At 38.0% G+C, this 21,605-nt stretch overlaps 2 protein-coding genes across 6 annotated transcripts in view; one reads left to right on the top strand and one right to left on the bottom strand.

Moving 5' to 3' along the window:
* LOC118360612 (tumor necrosis factor receptor superfamily member 14-like) overlaps nt 1-21,605 on the bottom strand; it is a 105,349-nt gene that overhangs the window by 39,855 nt on the left and 43,889 nt on the right. The window lies entirely within an intron of this gene.
* LOC118360613 (tumor necrosis factor receptor superfamily member 14-like) lies at nt 6,299-11,325 on the top strand. 3 transcript variants are annotated; one of them, XM_035739861.2, is made up of 7 exons: nt 6,299-6,343; nt 9,217-9,270; nt 9,536-9,635; nt 9,726-9,851; nt 9,988-10,143; nt 10,377-10,464; nt 10,591-11,325. In XM_035739861.2, the coding sequence occupies exons 2-7, from the start codon at nt 9,241-9,243 to the stop codon at nt 10,790-10,792; spliced, it is 702 nt and encodes a 233-aa protein (XP_035595754.1). In that variant the 5' UTR covers nt 6,299-6,343; nt 9,217-9,240; the 3' UTR covers nt 10,793-11,325. The 3 variants fall into 3 exon arrangements, 2 of the variants coding, with proteins under 2 accessions (XP_035595754.1, XP_035595755.1); XM_035739862.2 differs by having other exon boundaries at nt 6,329-6,356; XR_008085035.1 differs by lacking the exon at nt 6,299-6,343 and adding an exon at nt 6,366-7,937 and having other exon boundaries at nt 10,591-10,745.

The following is a 21,605-nucleotide window of genomic DNA, read 5'->3' as shown; positions in this document are numbered from 1 at the left end:
ATCAGTTTTAGTTTGAACAGTTTAATTCTAGATCTCTGTTGGTTCTGGTATCAGTTTTAGTTTGAACAGTCTGATTCTAGATCTCTGTTGGTTCAGGTATCAGTTTTAGTTTCAACAGTCTGATTCTAGATCTCTGTTGGTTCTGGTATCAGTTTTAGTTTGAACAGTCTAATTCTAGATCTCTGTTGGTTCTGGTATCAGTTTTAGTTTGATCAATCTAATTCTAGATCTCTGTTGGTTCAGGTATCAGTTTTAGTTTCAACAGTCTGATTCTAGATCTCTGTTGGTTCTGGTATCAGTTTTAGTTTCAACAGTCTGATTCTAGATCTCTGTTGGTTCTGGTATCAGTTTTAGTTTGAACAGTCTAATTCTAGATCTCTGTTGGTTCTGGTATCAGTTTTAGTTTGAACAGTTTAATTCTAGATCTCTGTTGGTTCTGGTATCAGTTTTAGTTTGAACAGTCTGATTCTAGATCTCTGTTGGTTCTGGTATCAGTTTTAGTTTGAACAGTCTGATTCTAGATCTCTGTTGGTTCTGGTATCAGTTTTAGTTTCAACAGTCTGATTCTAGATCTCTGTTGGTTCTGGTATCAGTTTTAGTTTGAACAGTCTAATTCTAGATCTCTGTTGGTTCTGGTATCAGTTTTAGTTTGATCAATCTAATTCTAGATCTCTGTTGGTTCTGGTATCAGTTTTAGTTTGAACAGTCTGATTCTAGATCTCTGTTGGTTCTGGTATCAGTTTTAGTTTGAACAGTCTGATTCTAGATCTCTGTTGGTTCTGGTATCAGTTTTAGTTTGAACAGTCTGATTCTAGATCTCTGTTGGTTCTGGTATCAGTTTTAGTTTCAACAGTCTAATTCTAGATCTCTGTTGGTTCTGGTATCAGTTTTAGTTTGAACAGTCTGATTCTAGATCTCTGTTGGTTCTGGTATCAGTTTTAGTTTGAACAGTCTGATTCTAGATCTCTGTTGGTTCTGGTATCAGTTTTAGTTTGAACAGTCTGATTCTAGATCTCTGTTGGTTCTGGTATCAGTTTTAGTTTGAACAGTCTAATTCTAGATCTCTGTTGGTTCTGGTATCAGTTTTAGTTTGAACAGTCTGATTCTAGATCTCTGTTGGTTCTGGTATCAGTTTTAGTTTGAACAGTCTAATTCTAGATCTCTGTTGGTTCTGGTATCAGTTTTAGTTTGAACAGTCTGATTCTAGATCTCTGTTGGTTCTGGTATCAGTTTTAGTTTGAACAGTCTGATTCTAGATCTCTGTTGGTTCTGGTATCAGTTTTAGTTTGAACAGTCTGATTCTAGATCTCTGTTGGTTCTGGTATCAGTTTTAGTTTGAACAGTCTGATTCTAGATCTCTGTTGGTTCTGGTATCAGTTTTAGTTTGAACAGTCTGATTCTAGATCTCTGTTGGTTCTGGTATCAGTTTTAGTTTGAACAGTCTGATTCTAGATCTCTGTTGGTTCTGGTATCAGTTTTAGTTTGAACAGTCTGATTCTAGATCTCTGTTGGTTCTGGTATCAGTTTTAGTTTGAACAGTCTGATTCTAGATCTCTGTTGGTTCTGGTATCAGTTTTAGTTTGAACAGTCTGATTCTAGATCTCTGTTGGTTCTGGTATCAGTTTTAGTTTGAACAGTCTAATTCTAGATCTCTGTTGGTTCTGGTATCAGTTTTAGTTTGAACAGTCTGATTCTAGATCTCTGTTGGTTCTGGTATCAGTTTTAGTTTGAACAGTCTGATTCTAGATCTCTGTTGGTTCTGGTATCAGTTTTAGTTTGAACAGTCTGATTCTAGATCTCTGTTGGTTCTGGTATCAGTTTTAGTTTGAACAGTCTGATTCTAGATCTCTGTTGGTTCTGGTATCAGTTTTAGTTTGAACAGTCTAATTCTAGATCTCTGTTGGTTCTGGTATCAGTTTTAGTTTGAACAGTCTGATTCTAGATCTCTGTTGGTTCTGGTATCAGTTTTAGTTTGAACAGTCTGATTCTAGATCTCTGTTGGTTCTGGTATCAGTTTTAGTTTGAACAGTCTGATTCTAGATCTCTGTTGGTTCTGGTATCAGTTTTAGTTTGAACAGTCTGATTCTAGATCTCTGTTGGTTCTGGTATCAGTTTTAGTTTGAACAGTCTAATTCTAGATCTCTGTTGGTTCTGGTATCAGTTTTAGTTTGAACAGTCTGATTCTAGATCTCTGTTGGTTCTGGTATCAGTTTTAGTTTGAACAGTCTGATTCTAGATCTCTGTTGGTTCTGGTATCAGTTTTAGTTTGAACAGTCTAATTCTAGATCTCTGTTGGTTCTGGTATCAGTTTTAGTTTGAACAGTCTGATTCTAGATCTCTGTTGGTTCTGGTATCAGTTTTAGTTTGAACAGTCTGATTCTAGATCTCTGTTGGTTCTGGTATCAGTTTTAGTTTGAACAGTCTAATTCTAGATCTCTGTTGGTTCTGGTATCAGTTTTAGTTTGAACAGTCTGATTCTAGATCTCTGTTGGTTCTGGTATCAGTTTTAGTTTGAACAGTCTGATTCTAGATCTCTGTTGGTTCTGGTATCAGTTTTAGTTTGAACAGTCTGATTCTAGATCTCTGTTGGTTCTGGTATCAGTTTTAGTTTGAACAGTCTGATTCTAGATCTCTGTTGGTTCTGGTATCAGTTTTAGTTTGAACAGTCTGATTCTAGATCTCTGTTGGTTCTGGTATCAGTTTTAGTTTGAACAGTCTGATTCTAGATCTCTGTTGGTTCTGGTATCAGTTTTAGTTTGAACAGTCTAATTCTAGATCTCTGTTGGTTCTGGTATCAGTTTTAGTTTGAACAGTCTGATTCTAGATCTCTGTTGGTTCTGGTATCAGTTTTAGTTTGAACAGTCTGATTCTAGATCTCTGTTGGTTCTGGTATCAGTTTTAGTTTGAACAGTCTGATTCTAGATCTCTGTTGGTTCTGGTATCAGTTTTAGTTTGAACAGTCTGATTCTAGATCTCTGTTGGTTCTGGTATCAGTTTTAGTTTGAACAGTCTGATTCTAGATCTCTGTTGGTTCTGGTATCAGTTTTAGTTTGAACAGTCTGATTCTAGATCTCTGTTGGTTCTGGTATCAGTTTTAGTTTGAACAGTCTGATTCTAGATCTCTGTTGGTTCTGGTATCAGTTTTAGTTTGAACAGTCTGATTCTAGATCTCTGTTGGTTCTGGTATCAGTTTTAGTTTGAACAGTCTAATTCTAGATCTCTGTTGGTTCTGGTATCAGTTTTAGTTTGAACAGTCTAATTCTAGATCTCTGTTGGTTCTGGTATCAGTTTTAGTTTGAACAGTCTAATTCTAGATCTCTGTTGGTTCTGGTATCAGTTTTAGTTTGAACAGTCTAATTCTAGATCTCTGTTGGTTCTGGTATCAGTTTTAGTTTGAACAGTCTAATTCTAGATCTCTGTTGGTTCTGGTATCAGTTTTAGTTTGAACAGTCTGATTCTAGATCTCTGTTGGTTCTGGTATCAGTTTTAGTTTGAACAGTCTGATTCTAGATCTCTGTTGGTTCTGGTATCAGTTTTAGTTTGAACAGTCTGATTCTAGATCTCTGTTGGTTCTGGTATCAGTTTTAGTTTGAACAGTCTGATTCTAGATCTCTGTTGGTTCTGGTATCAGTTTTAGTTTGAACAGTCTGATTCTAGATCTCTGTTGGTTCTGGTATCAGTTTTAGTTTGAACAGTCTGATTCTAGATCTCTGTTGGTTCTGGTATCAGTTTTAGTTTGAACAGTCTGATTCTAGATCTCTGTTGGTTCTGGTATCAGTTTTAGTTTGAACAGTCTGATTCTAGATCTCTGTTGGTTCTGGTATCAGTTTTAGTTTGAACAGTCTGATTCTAAATCTCTGTTGGTTCTGGTATCAGTTTTAGTTTGAACAGTCTGATTCTAGATCTCTGTTGGTTCTGGTATCAGTTTTAGTTTGAACAGTCTGATTCTAGATCTCTGTTGGTTCTGGTATCAGTTTTAGTTTCAACAGTCTGATTCTAGATCTCTGTTGGTTCTGGTATCAGTTTTAGTTTGAACAGTCTAATTCTAGATCTCTGTTGGTTCTGGTATCAGTTTTAGTTTGAACAGTCTAATTCTAGATCTCTGTTGGTTCTGGTATCAGTTTTAGTTTGATCAATCTAATTCTAGATCTCTGTTGGTTCTGGTATCAGTTTTAGTTTCAACAGTCTGATTCTAGATCTCTGTTGGTTCTGGTATCAGTTTTAGTTTCAACAGTCTGATTCTAGATCTCTGTTGGTTCTGGTATCAGTTTTAGTTTGAACAGTCTATTCTAGATCTCTGTTGGTTCTGGTATCAGTTTTAGTTTGAACAGTCTAATTCTAGATCTCTGTTGGTTCTGGTATCAGTTTTAGTTTGATCAGTCTAATTCTAGATCTCTGTTGGTTCTGGTATCAGTTTTAGTTTGAACAGTCTGATTCTAGATCTCTGTTGGTTCTGGTATCAGTTTTAGTTTGAACAGTCTGATTCTAGATCTCTGTTGGTTCTGGTATCAGTTTTAGTTTGAACAGTCTGATTCTAGATCTCTGTTGGTTCTGGTATCAGTTTTAGTTTGAACAGTCTGATTCTAGATCTCTGTTGGTTCTGGTATCAGTTTTAGTTTGAACAGTCTGATTCTAGATCTCTGTTGGTTCTGGTATCAGTTTTAGTTTGAACAGTCTGATTCTAGATCTCTGTTGGTTCTGGTATCAGTTTTAGTTTGAACAGTCTGATTCTAGATCTCTGTTGGTTCTGGTATCAGTTTTAGTTTGAACAGTCTGATTCTAGATCTCTGTTGGTTCTGGTATCAGTTTTAGTTTGAACAGTCTGATTCTAAATCTCTGTTGGTTCTGGTATCAGTTTTAGTTGGTTTTACCTTTTATTTTTTTTGTTTCTTTTTCAACAGTCTGATTCTAGATCTCTGTTGGTTCTGGTATCAGTTTTAGTTTGAACAGTCTGATTCTAGATCTCTGTTGGTTCTGGTATCAGTTTTAGTTTGAACAGTCTGATTCTAGATCTCTGTTGGTTCTGGTATCAGTCTTGTAACCTGAAGTTTCAAGGTTTTACCTTATTTTTTGTTTCTTTTTCATTTTGTTTTAGTTTAAATGTTAGTCAACCTTTTATGGTTGGAAGGCAGAGGGATAGATGACACTATTATAGTTAGATCACTTTTATACTGTAGTTAGGATCAGGGATAGAGGGATAGACACAATTATAGTTAGATCACGTTAATACTGTAGTTAGTGTCAGGGATAGAGGGATAGACACAATTATAGTTAAATCACTTTTATACTGTAGTTAGGGTCATGATAGAGGGATAGATGACACTGTTAAAGTTACAGCACTGCTGTGGTAATCAGGATATGTCTTTATACCCATTAAACCAAATGGCAGCGGCTTTTGTGGAGCCAAGTACATGAAAACATGAAAACAGAGGGTTCAAGGGTGACTGTTGTTGATGTGTGCAGAGGGTCCCTGGTTCGCGCCGGGGTATGGGCGACGGGACGGTCTAAAGTTATACTGTTACAAGTACATGAAAACAGTGGGGATCACAGAGACAATTATCAAATTAAATTGCAGGTTAAGTGTTCTTTAAAAACAAGAAAACATACATTTAATATGGATTCACAATGGTGCTAATATCCACTCAGAATAAACATTATCCCTTTTGATTACATTTATGGGTATTTAAATCCAACAGACACGACACATTGTGACATGGTACTTGAAGAAGAAACGGAGGTTATTCATTTAATACAGGGTTTAGATTGAGCACATCTAAGCGAAGTCTATACTGAGTCATGACAATATAAACGGATGGATGCGTGGCCATATTATAGATTGACTGATTTGTCGATCTGGAGTGCAGGTCATTGTTTTGAAAGCGTTATGAAATGTGATAGTGTGAAATCCTGTATCTCCAGTGACAATTATATTGCCTAGTTGTGATGCGTTCATACACGATGTCCAGATTTTCACAGGCGGACTACTTACAAATTAATTAATGGATGGAAATGTATTTTATCATCTGATAAAACAGGCTTTTACCAAATTGATTTGTATTTCTGGGGTGGATTATCCACTTAAACTGTATAGTGGATTATCAGCAGGTTGCCTCCCACTTTTCTCAACGTTATTTGGAAAGTGGTCCTGTAGCTCAGTTGGTAGAGCATGGCGCTTGTAACGCCAGGGTAGTGGGTTCGATCCCCGGGACCACCCATACGTAGAATGTATGCACACATGACTGTAAGTCGCTTTGGATAAAAGCGTCTGCTAAATGGCATATATTATTATTATTATTATAAGTCAGAGTGAAAGTAAAATAGTTAAACTGCGAACCAAGACGGGGTAAGATATAGATGTGTGTATATGTAGAAATAGCCTACTTAATTGAAAAAAATGATGACATCTTAATCTTGATGAATGACTGTATTTGTAATTTTACAAGGCTGTTCTCTCCATTTTATTCCATGTCTGTTCTGCCTCTGGTGACTCAACTGCATTCTGATTAGGGAGTGCGCTGCTGAACTCCATAGATAGATTTTTCCCCCTGTTCTTGAAAAATGGAAAACTTTGGCCAAGTCATTTTTTAAACAAAAATATTTAAAAGCTTGCTTGTTTGTAACAAGAAAACGGACAAAATACTATTGTGAATGTGAGCAGCTCTGACTTGGCTGTAGGCCTGGTTGAAGGCTTTCGTAGTTATTTTTTGCCTGCTCCCAGTGTAGGGCATTGTTTCATGCTTCATGCATGGGCATTTGATTTTTATAGGCGGACCGCTTGCAAATGTTGTTAATGGTTATTATAATACAGACCATAGGCAGCTGTTGAGTTTCAAGTGTGGAGAAGCTTACAATTTATTTATCTTTTCTATCGATGCCAGTTATGATTATTTATAAATGCCCATTTTCATGGAACAATTTCATTTCAATAATAACGTTTTTGTTTCTCAAAATTATTGTCACTTGTTTAATCATACAAATCTGAATTAAAATTAAACTAATGCAATAGTCCATATTGCAAAGGCTGGTACTCTTGCATTAGTTTAATTTTGATCCACTGTGATCCATTGGTACGTAGCTATAGAAATGAGCGCATGGAATTCAGAGATGCCAATGCAGCAGTAGACAAATAACTTCCATCATCAACTAAGTAAAATACAAAGGCCTAAGGCCAAAATATCTTGATGAAAATTCTGTTTCTTTCAATTACATTCATCTCTTCTCCGCTTGTCTGCCTCCCTTTCTATATATGTCTTAACTTGAGCTATCTCTCGTGAAGTGCAACATTGTATCAACTCAGGAGGTTGCTCAGGTGCACTCCTTCCGTAAACGTTATCGGGACAGAGAAACCACACATGCTCATTGCTAACATGGAGCACTCTAAACAAAAGACAACGAAAACACTGACAAAACTCATAAATTATGATTATGAAATTAACCAAAACTTGTTTCTCACAAAAGTAGGAGGTTGTGAACTCAACAAACAACGTTTACACTCCGAGAATGGAAACCAATTTATGTTAATGAACGGTACATTTACTAGCCTACTGGTTACATATGTAATGAAGAATTGATCAAAATAAACAAAGAACAAACAATTCACACAATGACACATTGAATGTTCGCAATTGTCAGGGGACAGTGGAGCACCTTCTGGAGAGCTGAGTGCATGCATTCTGGAGAAATATCTTCTCCACAAACCCCTCTGCTTCTTCTTGTCTCAACATTTAAAAATATACTCAAGACACATTATCTTCACACATTAGATGCTTTTCAATGACAAATCAATAATATTATTAATAATTATAATCAATAATTATTACCACGTGCGCTCACCAAATTTTCAACTTTCAGGAAAAAGGAGGGGAGTGGGTCCTACTGTCGAGAGAAGGAGGGGAAACGGGAAAACCATATAAATAATGACATGCCCTCCTAAAACGGTATAGAAAACCATTTATGTTTGTGATATTAAGAGTAACAACGACAGTGTAGTATGGACTTGGTTCGGAAAAGTCAAGGACAGAGTGGGGCACGATGTAAAAAATGACAGAGTAATAAAAAATGTGTATTAAAAAATGGTAGTGTTACATTTTTTAAAATTCAGGAGCAGTCCAAATGACTACTTTAGCAGATCTCTTGTGGGTTTTATAGTAACGACATGTAATTGAACAGTAAAAATGTATTAGCCTACCTTTTAGCGTGGCATAAACACAACCAGTAGTGATACAAGTTAAATGTATTAATGCAATGATTCAATTTGTGCATGAAAAATAATTCATTATCCTATTACACATTCTGAATTCTGCAATTCAAATACAATCTCTGTTGGCACTGACATCGCTCCATAGTTACCAAAGCAACTCTAGAATATCTAAGCCTTCACAAATAGGCTAAACTTCTTAAACCTGTGTCCTCCATTACCCTTCTTCGAGAAATGACTCATTTGATAGGATGGAGAAAGCAGGACTCCCCTTCATGTAAACCCACTCATACTATACATGGATATTCACATGCTATGTGCCACTATCATAGAGAAGGGAGAAAGAAGTAAGCAGGCAGTACTGTGTTCAAGGGTTAGAATAGAGGACCGTGACACCTGCTTTGTTCAGTCTCAAATTCAATATTTCAGAAAAAATATTTTTCTATGGTTGTGTTTTCAATCAAGAAAAACTCCAACACACTGGAAATCTTGATGCTTCCAACGACTGAGTGGATCAATACATCAATAACATTGTGATCCATTCAATTGTTGGAAGCATCAAGATTGCGAGTGTGCTGGAGTTCATATTCATTTTAAACTTGGAGATTTTTATTTGAGTTCCTTTTTTTCCATAAACCTGGTAGCACATGGTGAGTATTCTAGTTGTCCAGCTGTCCAGGTAATAATTAAATGAGGGTATTTTATTAACCTGGTAGCACATGGTGAGTATTCTAGTTGTCCAGCTGTCCAGGTAATAATTAAATAAGGGTATTTTATAAATCTGCCAGACACCAGTTTTAACTTGCAAACAGAGTTTTTGATGAGGCACAATCTATTATTCTTGTTAACCAGTTGTATATCCACCTCGCATGTCTATTTTACTAGAACTTTTTGACCATTTCTGTTAAGCACTCATAGATCCACTAATATTCCAATTAGTTTTGATGAAGTCTTCAGGTCAGTTCATCATACTCCGTAACTCTTAAGAATTTAACAAATCCGTTGTGTGTGTTTTCCAGTGACTTGGTGAGGATTGAGGAACCATGGAACAGTTTGAAAGCTTCATATGGACTGTAAGTGAAACATTTCTGTTTTGCACATTTTGTGGTTTGGCATGTTTCACACAGCATAAATTCCTGGCACTACACAGTATGCTCAATTCTTACACACCATGGGGGGTGCCACCTCACTGACAGAAGCTCCACCTGGTCCTACATAATTATATTATATTTGAAATTAGATTATATAGGTTAGAATTGTGCTAACTAGTTCTGTACGTTTTATAAATACACATCAGTTTTGATTTTGGGAATTTGTTGACATTTTTTCTACTTCCAGAGAACTATTATATTGGTGCTTGGAAGCATTGGATCCTGTATTGCATGTGGTAGAGCCGAGTACAGAATAGGGGAGGAATGTTGTCCCATGTGTTCACCAGGTGAGGAACCTGTCTTTACATCATCACCAGAGGTTCATAAATGATCAACACCAATAGAAAAACATGACATTGTGATTCTCTCTTCCCCAGGAAATCGTGTACATAAGCATTGTACAAAATTCACCACTACCTCCTGTGTGTCCTGTGTTGCTTTTACATTCCTTGATGAGCCCAATGGTCTCATGAAATGTGCACCATGTTCCAGCTGTGATTCAGGTGAGTTCTACATTTATAACAGCCAGACATTAATACTGACGTCATGTGCTACAGGCTGTCAGATGTGATTTATGATTGACATTTGACTGGCTTAATATGTTTGCTTAAGATAATGAATGAAATGTGTTCTCCATAGATTTGGGTTTGAGGGTGAAACAGCCATGCACATCACAATCAGATGATTTTTGTGAGCCACAGGAGGGGTTCTTTTGTTGGTTCTCAAACAAAAATGGTTGTAAAATAGCCCAGAAACACAGAAGCTGTAAACCTGGTCAATACATCCATCACACAGGTTTGTCTCCTTTCAAGTATTCAACATGATTTTGTCATGATTTCTAGTGTGCTAAGTTATTCTACTGAATTAAAAGTAGCTGATTGTTTGATTGAAATCATTAGACAATTAAAATCCAGAGTTAAGATTAGTACATGGGGAAAGTTTAAGTACGATGGTCACAAGTTTGTTTTGGGAAGACAATTTTTATATATTTTTATTTAAACTTATATTTTAAACCTCCATTTATGCAGGAACAACATCTACAGATACTGTGTGTTCTGACTGTACTGGTGACACCTATTCAGATGGATCATTTACATCCTGCCAGTCACACACTGGGTAAGTGTGGCTTACACAAATAGTTTTTTCCCGAAATACAAATTTACCGAACACAAATCTAAAACTGAAAGATGTATCACCAAGTTATAAATTAATCATTCATGGCCAGTATTGATCTGTTTATAGATGTGAATCGTTGGGACTTCAGGAAATTAAACCAGGAACTCATTGGTCGGATTCAGAGTGTGGATCACTACTATCCCATTCCACAGCTAGAAGCGGAATTATTGATGCCCTGGCAGTTGTCATTATATTAGCTGGAGGGGCTTTCTTTTTAATAATGGTCAGAAGAAGGTCCAGAAGGAGCCTTAACAGCTTCTGCTGTTAAGACTGCTGAACAATTAATGAAATGGCCACCCGGACTATTTACACCCCCCCCTTTGTTTTTACACTGCTGCTACTCTCTGTTTATTATCTATGCATAGTCACTTTACTCCTACCTACATGTACAAATTACCTCAAATAACCTGTACCCCCACACACCGACTCGGTACTGGTACCCCCTGTATATATTGGGGCGGCAGCGTAGCCTAGTGGTTAGAGCATTGGACTAATAACCAAAAGGTTGAAAGTTCAAGTCCCCGACCTGACAAAAATCTGTCGCTCTGCCCCTGAACAAGGCTGATAGAATTTAGGCTGTCATTGAATATAAGAATTTATTCTTTCTTACTAGTTCAATAAAGAAAATAATTATTGTTATTTTATTGTTACTTTTTATTAAAAAAATTATATTCAGTAAATATTTTCTTAACTATTTCTTGAACTGCATTGTTGGTTAGGTTGTATTCGGCGCATGTGACCAATGCAAAAGTGTGCATTATTTTTTGCTGTTTGACAAATAAAAATGTGTTGCTCAATTTAAAAAAAGGTCCTAGGCCACTAGTGAATTCATTCCAGCAGTAGCCTAAATTAATTGACATGTCATTCCATGAGATGGCGTGCAAGTGTAACAGTTACAGCCACACTCAAGGACTTTACTCTGTTCTAGGTTAACCCTGGAGGTGAAATTAAATAGGCAGGTCAGTCTGTTTGGTTGTAGCATTCTGATTGGCGATTACAACAGTATGTCCAATTGCCGTAAGTGTTTATTATTTGAAATGCATGGAGGATGCCCACTTCAAAAATATCCCTTCCAGTTTCAGCTGTCAGGAGTTCCTCCACTTGTGTGTGACATTAGATCTTCTTCTGTGGTGTTGGAGCTGCTGCTTTCTCACATTAGATCTCCTTCTGTGGTGTTGGAGCTGCTGCTTATACTCCCCCAGTCTCATATTTAGCTCCCTGTACATCACTGAGAGTAACAGGAGGGATTATCTTTCCTTTCTGCGGCAGTTCATGTAGAACTTTGAACGGTCATCAATGATTTTCTAAAACAAACAAACATTCAGTATTTTATGCAATGTTCTAAAGCTTCCAAATGTTCATGGGTATATTTCATAGGTAAACTAGCATTACTATGTGAATGGCTGATACAGGGGTATCCGTTCTGGTTATCCCATGTTATTATTTGGAATATGTCAGAATATAGGGCAAGTTGGGAGGTTATTATGACTCGTTTCGCGTGACTCAACCACTTTCAGGTTCTCTTATTGAAGTTTAGTAGTGGAGCAGGTTGAGAGCTTCACGATCCTTGGTGTCCACATCACCAACAAACTAACATGGTCCAAGCACACCGAGACAGTCGTGAAGAGGCCAGGACAAAACCTATTCCCCCTCAGGAGACTGAAAAGACTTGGCATGGGTCCTCAGATCCTCAAAAGGTTTTACAGCTGCACCACCAAGAGCATCTTGACGGGTTACATCACTGCCTGCTATGGCAACCGCTCGGCCTCCGACCGCAAGGCACTACAGAGGGTAGTGCGTACGCCCCAGTACATCACTGGGGCCAAGCTTCCTGCCATCCAGGACCTCTATACCAGGCGGTGTCAGAGGAAGGCCCTAAAAATTGTCAAAGACTCCTACCACACTAGTCATAGACTGTTCTCTCTGATACCGCACGGAAAGCGGTACCGGAGCACCAAGTCTAGGTCCAAGAGGCTCCTTAACAGCTTCTACCCCAAGCCATAACATTCCTGAACAGCTAATCTAATGGTTACCAAACTATTTGCATTGCCCCAAATGGCAGAATACAAACAGATTAGCCATTCTCTCTGCAAGGCAATCAAACAGACAAAGCGTCAGTATCGAGACAAAGGGGAGTTGCAATTCAACGCCTCAAACATGATACATATGTGGCGGGGTCTACAGACAATCATGGACTACAAAAGGAAAACCAGCCGCGTCGCGGACACCGATGTCTTGCTTCTAGAAAAATGATACACCTTCTTTGCCTTCTATGAGGACAATACAGTGCCACTGACACGGCCCGCTACCAAAGCCTGTGGGCTCTCCTGCTCCGTGGCCGACGTAAGTAAGACATTTAAAACGTGTTAACCCTCGCAAGGCTGCCAGCCCAGACGGCATCCCTAGCCGCGTCCTCAGAGCATCTACAGACCAGCTGGCTGGAGTGTTTACGGATATATTCAATTTCTCCCTATCCCAGTCTGCTGTCCCCACATGCTTCAAGATGACCACCATTGTTCCTGTACCTAAGAATGCAAATTTAACTGAACTCAATGACTATCACCTGTAGCACTCACTTCTGTTATCATGAAGTGCTTTGAGAGACTAGTCAAGGATCATATCACCTCCACCTTACCTGTCACCCTAGACCCACTTCAATTTGCTTACCGCCCCTATAAGTCCACAGACGATATATTCACCATCACACTGCACTATCCCATCTGGACAAGAGGAGGAGGAGAGGAGCCAAAATGGGAGCCACCAAGAAAAACGACAATTTCTGGACAATTTTTCCTGAAACTCTTTCTAAAGACTGTTGACATCTAGTGGAAGCCCTAGGAACTGCAATATGGGAGGAATTGGCCTTATAATAAAAGTGATAGCCATTGAAAATAGTGGTAGGCTGAATTTTTGGGAGGGAGGATGGTTTGTCCTTGGGGTTTCGCCTGCCATATCAGTTCTGTTATACTCACAGACATAATTTGAACAGTTTTCGAAACTTTAGAGTGTTTTCTATACAAATCTACATATCCTAGCTTCTGGGCCTGAGTAACAAGCAGTTTACTTTGGACACGCTTTTCATCCGGACGTGAAAATACCCCCCTACCCAAGAGAGCACACATCCCTGGGTTGCTCCTCTTTTCAGTTCGATGCAGGTAGCGACTGGAACGAGCTGCAACAAACACTCAAACTGGACAGTTTTATCTCAATCGCTTAATTCAAAGACTCAATCATGGACACTCTTACTGACAGTTGTGGCTGCTTTGCGTGATGTATTGTTGTCTCTACCTTCTTGCCCTTTGTGCTGTTGTCTGTGTCCAATAATGTTTTTTACCATGTATTGTGCTGCTACCATGTTGTGTTGCTGCCTTGCTATGTTGTTGTCACTCTTTATGTAGTGTTGTGTTGTGTTTCTTGTTGTGATGTGTTTTTTGTCCTATATTTATAATGTATTTTTAGTTTTTTTTTCAATCCCAGGCTCCCGTCCCCGCAGGAGGCCTTTTGCCTTTTGGTAGGCTGTCATAGTTAAGAACAAACTTGCCTCGTTAAATTAAGGTTAAATATTTATTTTTAAATGTGACCTATAAAATTTGATTTGAAGTTATCTGATGAAGTAACAGCATTATCATTAGTTCCTCACACTGTCACATGTAGGAGAACTGAAAATAAAGCCATGTTACTGAGAAGTCACATTCACAGTATATTTTAAAAGACTTTAGCTGTACTTGATCGAGGAACAATGGAAACAACTAAGTAGTCATAAAGCAAGTCAAATTAGTCCAGAGCCCTACACTACTGGGATCAAGGCTGGGGTAAGATGAATATGACGTGTTTACGTAGAAATAACCTACTTTATATGTTTCCGCGCTGTAGCCTAACTTTAAGAATGACATATGTATTTTCATATTGATGAATGATTGTGTAATTTCACTACAACAAATAGGCAGGCCAACTGTACGCTCCGCTGTTCTCTCCCTTTTGTTTTCCATGTCTGTTCTGCCTCATTTATGAACCATGTGAACAATAGACCCCAACACGTTTATGCATTCCATTTGCAGTTATTTTAATTTTGGTGAATGTAATAGGCGGATTAGAAGTCCAACAACACACAGTATTATTCAGAAACCCATGAAATTACACCATTTATAGAACAGGTGGGTCTAATGCTGATTGGTTAAAACCGCATTCCAGCAGGTGTCTATTCCAAAGTTACTACAGGCTAAATTTATTATGTTAAAATGCCTATTTACTCTGTTCCATCTAACTGCACAATCCACTGTCTCATCAGCCCAGCCAGGCACTTTATAAGATTAATCTCCACTATAAAAATCATCTAGACATTATCTCACATTTCTTTTAGACTAACATTTCATTTTCAACAGCCGAGATTTGTATAAATCTTTCTGTCTCTCCGACATTTGCAACATTGTTTCAATCTCCAGCTGTCCCATAGTAATGAACGTGTCGGGTGTGAAAGAAATGTCAATTGAAAAAAGGTCAAACTAAACGAAGTGCAGATAGTTTGCAGTCTTTCCAGCTTCAGTTTGAAGTGATTGTGTTAGCTGTGCTGTTGGCTAGCTCCTCTGAACAACAGTGTCCTGATGAGAGAGCACATAGTGACATTTATTTGGCACATTTTCTATGCCAGGGGAAATCGCGCCTCATTAGCTCATTGTTATGGATGTGTTCAAATAAATGTCACTAGAAAACTGCTAAAACAAATGCAAATGCTGCTACTTTGGTGTTATTCTGGCTACACTTTTATGATGTGACACTAAGTTAGCTGTAGTTGGCTAGCTTGCAAGCAAGGGATAAGAATGTTGCCAGCCAGTTTGGTATGAAACATTTAGAACGAATGACTGGCTCGCATCCATAGATACAGAACAAAAAGAACGACTGGGCTGCGTCTTTAGCAACCGAACCAGCCAGCTTGGGTAGCAACCATTAGATTTTTGTCGGGACTATATCTTGTGGAAGGATGAAATAGTTTGAATGAATTTGGGGCGGCAGGGTAGCCTAGTGGTTAGAGTGTTGGACTAGTAACCGGAAGGTTGCAAGTTCAAATTGACAATCTGTCGTTCTGCCCCTGAACAGGCAGTTAATCCACTGTTCCTAGGCTGTCATTGAAAATAAGAATTTGTTCTTAACTGACCTTTAAATAAAGGTTTTAAAAAATCATTAAAATACATTTTTTTATGAAAACATGTCAATCATTATTTGAATATCGAAGCCGATGTTTGGAGGATATATTGGATATATTGACTTCGCCTCGGACCTAACACCTGTGCCAGTATATCCTCCAAACACCAGCTTCTCGGACATTATCATTTAAATATACATTCTACAGACCCTACTGAGTATTCCCTACAATAATTTTACTGCGGCACCTAGAATAGTTTTTGCTCTAAAAGACCATATGTATTCCATATACAGTGATTTTAATTGTGGTGAATGTAATGGGAGGAGTTAAAACTTCTTATGGCTGGGGGCAGTATTGAGTAGCTTGAATGAATAAGGTGCCCAGAGTAAACTGCCTGCTACTCAGTCCCGATTGCTAATATATGCATATTATTAGTATATTTGGATAGTAAACACTCTGAAGTTTATAAAACTGTTTGAATGATGTCTGTGAGTATAACAAAAGTCATATGGCAGGCAAAAACCTGAGAAAAAATCCAACCAGGAAGTGGGAAATCTGAGATTGGTCATTTTTCAACTCAGCCCCTATTGAAGATACAGTGGGATATTGGTCATCTTGCACTTCCTAGTGCTTCCACTAGATGTCAAAAGTATTTGGAACCTTGTTTGATGCTTCTACTGTGAAGTGGGGCTGAATGAGAGGGGAATGAGTCAGAGGTCTGCCAGAATGCCACGAGCTTGTGACACTCGTTCACGTGAGAGCGATCTCTGTTCCATCGCAATTCTACAGACAAAGGAATTCTCCGGGTGGAACATTATTGAAGATTTATGATAAAAACATCCTAAAGATTGATTCTATACATTGTTTGAAATGTTTCTACGGACTGTAACGGAACTTTTGGACTTTCGTCTGCTCATGCTTCATGAAGTTGGATTACTGGGCTGAACGCGCTAACAACAAGGAGGAATTTGGACATAAATGATGGACATTATCGAACAAAACAAACATTCATTGTAGAACTAGGATAACTGGGAGTGCATTCTGATGAAGATCATCAAATGTAAGTGAATATTTATAATGTTATTTCTGACTTCTGTTGACTGCACAATATGGTGGATATATTTTTAGCTTGTTTGGTCTCTGAGCTCCGTACTCAGATTATTGCATGGCTGGCTTTTTCCGTAAAGCTTTTTTGAAATCTGACACAGCGGTTCCATTAAGGAGAAGTTTATCTAAAGTTCCATGTATAACACTTGTATTTTCATCAACATTTATAATTAGTATTTCTGTAAATTGATGTGGCTCTCTGCAAAATCACTGGATGTTTTTGGAACTACTGAACATAATGCTCCAATGTATACTAAGATTTTTAAATATGAACTTTATCGAACTAAACCTACATGTATTGTGTAACATGAAGTCCTATGAGTGTCATCTGATGAAGATCATCAAAGGTTAGTGATGAATTTTATCTCTATTTCTGCTTTTTGTGACTCCACTCTTTGGCTGGAAAAATGGCTGTGTTTTTCTGTGACTTGTTGGTGACCTAACATAGTCGCTTGTGGTGCTTTCGCTGTAAAGCCTATTTGAAATCGGACACTGTGGTGGGATTAACAACAATATTACCTTTAAAATGGTATAAGACACTTGTATGTTTGAGGAATTTTAATTATGAGATTTCTGTTGTTTGAATTTGGCGCCCTTGCACTTTCACTGGCTGTTGTCATATTGATCTCGTTAACTGGATCTCAGCCCTAAGAAGTTTTAAAAGCCAACAACACTCCATATTATTCAGAGCCCCATGAAATGACACTATACTGTATATACATTCTACAGACCCTACTGAAGTTTCCCTACAATACTTTTAATGTGGCACCGGGAATAGTTTTTGCTCTAGAACTCAATATGTATTTTTCACAGTGATTTGCTGTGGGGGCATTTATTTGACCATGGAACATGTTTTAAAACACACTTTGCCTGACTACTTTTTGTTCTTTGCCCTGCTGTGGCACCACATTGATGGTTGTGACTGATAACTCAGTGGTTGGCCAGCCAACATACATTACTATAAAGTATTTATTAACTGGGCAGTGTATACAATATTTAAGCAGAATATAATAGAGCTGTTCTTACTAACTTACAAACAGTAAGTTGAGACTGAGTTTTCCAAAAAAAAGGGGTTGTTTTTTGAGAAAATTGATCCGAAAAAACTAAAACAAGTGATCAAGATAAATATTTCCTTTATGAAATATGATTCAGAGTTATAATAAGCCTACTAGCTTTAGCTTAAATTTGACTGAAACCTCTTAGAATTGGTGGAGAGAAGTACATTTATTGACTGAATTTTCAGATAACAGGTTATCTTGGGTTTGGTGTCACATCTTTAAATGTAATGTATGCTGATGGTGATGTGTTATTTATTCTCTATGTGCAGATGCCCATAACTTTTATACTTCTAAACATTGAACCCTGTTCCACATATGATCCATCTATAAAATAGGTGATAGAGATTGCAGAATGTGTTGGCTTGGTAAGGACCTTGTGTATTTTAATGAGGGGTTATAACAATAACAACAATAACAATTACGATAAAACTAATAATAAAACATAATTATTTTCTGGTTCTCTTTACAACAGGACATTGAGTACATAGTCATTGTACTAAATCTACATATACACCTTCCCGTGTGCCCTGTATCGACTCCACCTTCCTTGATGAGCCCAGTGGTAAAACAACATGCAACAACTGTACCACATGTGATCCAGGTGAGAATTCTGTGTTCTGGGCATAAACACTGAGCTACTTTACTATATCAGCTGTTGTTTTAATTAAATACATCAGGCTTTACATTTAGCTTCAGATACCAAGTGATATGTTTTCTCTCTAGGTTTGGGTTTGAAGGTAAAGCAGCCATGTAGACCTTCATCAGACACTGTCTGTGGGACACTGGAGGGGTTCTACTGTCTAGACCCAACTAAGGATGGTTGTAGAGCAGCCCAGAGACACAGCAGCTGTAAACCTGGTCAATACATCAGTCACACAGGTTGGTCTTCATGCAAATCTTCCATTGACATTAGTACATAATTTATGCAACCTTGAGTTAAGCACATCTCAAGGATAGGATCCTTAATGAGTTTCACCCTGTGTTGGTGCAGGAACAACATCTACAGATACTGTGTGTTCTGACTGTACTGGTGACACCTATTCAAATGGATCATTTACATGCTGCCAGACACACACACAGTAAGTGTGGCTCATGTATAATGGTTATTTCCATCAAAATATAAACTAAATACGACAATAAAATGCTCACTGATATATAAACTGAAAGTTGGATGACAAACTTGTTGATTGCCAGTTTCTCTTATCATAGATGTGATATCTTGAAGCTTCAGCAAATTAAACCTGGAACTCATTGGTCCGACTGAATGCGGACCACAGACCTTCCTTTCCATGACTGAAATAATATCTACTGTGGTGGTGGTGATGGTGGTGGTACTAGCTGTGATAGCAGCAGTGACGACAGCAGCTATTAAAAGAAAAATAAAAGATCTTGTATCTTGAGTTTATTTTTGGTAATTGTACAGTTTAATTTATGGTTTTAATTGTCCAGATGAACAAATGAGAAATATCCATCACTAAATCAAATCACATTTTATTTGTCACTTACAAATACAACGGATGTAGACTTTACCGTGAAATGCTTGCTAACAAGCTCTTCCAAACGATGCAGTTAAAAAATAAATATATGTATAAATAAATATATTATCTGATAGCATGCACCCCCAAAATACTGCAACGCCACTTAAAACGACACATTTTGCGGTAGCCGGCGCTACCCAAAACGCAGAAATAAAATATAAAACATTCATTACCTTTGACGAGCTTCTTCCTAGATGTCCCATAAACATCACTATTGGGTATTTTTTTCCGATTAAATCGGTCCATATATAGCCTAGATATCGATCTATGAAGACTGTGTAATCAAGGAAAAAACTGAGTTTGATAACGCAACGTCATTTTTTTAAATTAAAAAAGTCGACGATAAACTTTCACAAAACACTTCGAAATACTTTTGTAATGCAACTTTAGGTATTAGTAAACGTTAATAATCTATCAAAATGATCACGGGGCGATGTATATTCAATAGCTCCACGTCCTGATATCATGTCCAAATATTTCTCAACCAAAACATCCGGTCGGAGACCGGAAGAAATGCGCTGCCTCGTGTCCGTTTGACCAAGAAACAAATCCGAGACAAATCCGAGACAAATGACAAGACTGACATCGTGTGGAAGCTGTAGGTATTGCAACCTCGGCCCCATTTAATGTGGTTTCTTTTCAACAATACATTCAAGTGGATGGATATATTTTCCAGTTTTCAGTGATCAGATTTTCCTGCGCTGTTCGATGAAACGCACGTTCTGTTATAGTCACAGCCGGGATTTAACCAGTTTTAGAAACGTTAGAGTGTTTTCTATCCACACATACTAATCATATGTATATACTATATTCCTGGCATGAGTAGCAGGACACTGAAATGTTGCGCGATTTTTAACAAAAAGCTGCGAAAATGCGCATGATCCATAACAGGTTTTAATAGACAGCCTGTCTTCCAAAACTGGGGATGAAGGAAACATTAGTAGGAGCCAGGTCTGTTCCTCCCAGGGAAAGGTCAGGTGTGTCCATTGTCATGACGTTGGCCTAATGGGGGAGGTTTATGACCCGTTTCATCTCTCTACTCTATAGAGTTGACTCTGGAACAGTCCTTTGTTAACATAGAGATTCTGGGGACATCAAAAGAAGGGAAACGGAACCATATTTCGGTAATCCAACCAGTTGAAAATATGCGTTGGGACTTAATGAATATGATGCCAGTTCAGTTCGCGTCTGAGACATGATAAACTGTATCTTGGAAAGTTGACACATTCTAGTTATCAGATTTACATGGAATTGTTGTGAAATTTAAATGTTTAAATATTAAACAATTTGTGAAAAGATTAAATGTCATTTTTAGCTTCCTCTCTGGGATAGGGGGCAGTATTTTCACGTCCAGATGAAAAGCATGCCCAAAGTAAACTGACTGCCACTCAAGCCCAGAAGCTAGGATATGCATCTCATCAGTAGATTTGGATAGAAAACACTCTGCAGTTTCTAATACTGTTTGAATAATGTCTGTGAGTATAACAGAACTGATTTAGCAGGCAAAACCCCGAGCACAATCCATCCAGGGGAGAAGAAAAATTGGAGGTCAATCTGTTTTCTATTACATTTCTATGGCAAGCCCGTTGCAGTTCCTATGGCTTCCACTAGATGTCAACAGTCTTTAGAAATTGGTTGATCTTTTTCCTTTGAGTACTGAAGAAGTAGCCCTTTCCTTTCTGGGTGTATAACCAAGTGGACTCTTGTTTGGGGCGCGCGACCTGAAGCTCGCTCCACTTTGATTTTATCCGCTATTGAACCAAGTTTATCTCGTCTTAAATTGTATAGATTATTTACGTTTTAAAATACCTAAAGTTGGATGAGGAAAGTTGTTCGAAATGTTTGGATCAAGATTACAGGTAACTTATTAGATCATTTGTAGTCATGTTGGGTGAGTGGGCGAGTCGGAACCGGTGTTTTTCTGAATCAAATGCGCCAAATAAATTGACATTTTGGTGATATAATGACGGAATTAATCGAACAAAAGGACCATTTGTGATGTTTATGGGACATATTGGAGTGCCAACAGAAGAAGATCTTCAAAGGTAAGGCATGAATTATATAGTTATTTTTGAGCTTTGTATCACGCCTGGCGGGTTGAAATATGATTGTCATGTGTTTGAATGATGGGGTGCCGTCCTCAGATAATAGCATGGTTTGCTTCGCCGTAAAGCGTTTTTTAAATCTGACACGGTGGCTGGATTAACAAGAAGTTATCTCTTTTGGCCTAGGGGGCAG

Source organism: Oncorhynchus keta, chromosome 28 (assembly GCF_023373465.1).
Source record: "Oncorhynchus keta strain PuntledgeMale-10-30-2019 chromosome 28, Oket_V2, whole genome shotgun sequence".
Lineage (NCBI taxonomy): Eukaryota > Metazoa > Chordata > Actinopteri > Salmoniformes > Salmonidae > Oncorhynchus > Oncorhynchus keta.
The sequence above is the reverse complement of the archived record's forward strand: the minus strand, read 5'-3'. Positions and strand labels throughout refer to the sequence as shown.

Bases quoted from the DNA above. Each gene is read 5' to 3' on its own strand.
- LOC118360613 (XM_035739861.2), top strand. From the start codon at position 9,241: ATGGAACAGTTTGAAAGCTTCATATGGACT. The intron at 9,852-9,987 runs GTGAGTTCTACA...TGTTCTCCATAG, and splicing joins ATGTTCCAGCTGTGATTCAG to ATTTGGGTTTGAGGGTGAAA. The intron at 10,144-10,376 runs GTTTGTCTCCTT...CCATTTATGCAG, and splicing joins TCAATACATCCATCACACAG to GAACAACATCTACAGATACT.